Genomic DNA, 1484 nt, shown 5'->3' with positions numbered 1-1484 from the left:
TTGAGTGTAAAATGTGCCGTTAAGGAAATATGCGAAATAAATCTGAGAATAAAAGTGCTTAGGAAGTCAGTATTCATGAATTAGTGTTTCCTGTAGATTATCGTATCTTATCAACAGACATGCCTGTCGACAAGACAAATACAAAACATTTCAGCATCAGTGCTTACGGTTGATAAAATACGATAATTTATAGGAAATACTAATTCATGAATACTGGCTTCCTAAGCACTTATTCTCAGATTTATTTCGCATATTTCCTTAACGGCACATTTTACACTCAAACCCAGTATCGTCAACAACAAAAACTTTAACGATCATTTTCTTAACGATATTAGAATAGGGAGACTACTCTAGGCTCAAGATAAACACCTGCTTCCCACTCCTCCTTCCCGTTCCCATTTGCCCTTACGGTGCGACATTAGTTACTTGCTCAACTGTTTCGGTGTTTCATTGACACCGGATCCGTGTTCACTCATTGGATGGCTAAGGAAACGGACTTTTGTGCATGACAGTACTTAAAAATAATAGAGAAATGCCAAAATATTGAATAAAAAGTAATAAAACAAAAATTTTGCCTATTATTTTCCGTTTTTATAACGTTGCTCTGATTTTTGTTCATTTAAAGGGGTGTTTGGAGTTTTTTTGCTGTGACTGTATCTTCTTTCTCTGCGTCTTTTCCCGTTCTGTGTGGGGTCGATGTTTCTGACAGCTTTCCTCCACCTGGCTCGTCAAACACATCGTCCTCTGACAATTTTTTGTCTCTCAGGTCTTCTCTAACTACATCCATCCACCTTCGCTTCGGTCTTCCTCTCGCTCTCCAACAAGGCACCTCCATCTGCATCACTTTCCTCCGTACATGTCTCATCCCTTCTCATCACATGGCCATACCACTGCAGTCTTCTTTCCTGGGCCTTCTTTGATAGTCTACGACTTTAGTAGTTCCTTTTATTCTTTCATTTTTTATCCTGTCTATTTTTGTTACTCCACACATCCACCTGAGCATTTTCATCTCTACCACATCCAATTTTTTGTCTTGCATTCTCTTTGCCGGCCATGTTTCTGTTCCATACATCAAATCTGGTCTCACTCCTGTCTTATACACTCTTCCTTTAACCTTTATATTGATTCTGCTGTCGCTCAAGACACCTGACATCTTTCTCCAATTTTTCCATCCAGCCTGCACTGCGTGTTATTTCTACATCCAAATTTCTATCATCAGCCACTGATGAACCAAGATACTTATATTTTTCTACTCGGTTCAACCTTGTCCCTGCCATACTAATTTCGGAGCCTTGATCTTCACTAAAACTTAGGTATTCAGCCTTCTTCCTACTGATCTTTAAACCTCTGTATTCCAGTACTTTCCTCCATTGCTCTAGTTTTGACTCCACTACCCCTCTGTTGCTGGTGCATAACACGATGTCATCAGCAAACAGCATGCACCAGGGGGATTGGTCTCTTACTCCTTGAGATAGCACATCCAT

At 39.9% G+C, this 1484-nt stretch overlaps 1 protein-coding gene across 1 annotated transcript; it reads right to left on the bottom strand.

Moving 5' to 3' along the window:
• Positions 1-1109: 1109 nt before the first annotated feature.
• LOC136844019 (uncharacterized) lies at positions 1110-1484 on the bottom strand. Its single transcript, XM_067113031.1, has one exon. It carries the CDS (start codon positions 1482-1484, stop codon positions 1110-1112), a length of 375 nt encoding a protein of 124 aa, XP_066969132.1.

This window comes from Macrobrachium rosenbergii, chromosome 12, assembly GCF_040412425.1.
Source record: "Macrobrachium rosenbergii isolate ZJJX-2024 chromosome 12, ASM4041242v1, whole genome shotgun sequence".
Classification (NCBI taxonomy): Eukaryota; Metazoa; Arthropoda; class Malacostraca; order Decapoda; family Palaemonidae; genus Macrobrachium; species Macrobrachium rosenbergii.
The sequence above is the reverse complement of the archived record's forward strand: the minus strand, read 5'-3'. Positions and strand labels throughout refer to the sequence as shown.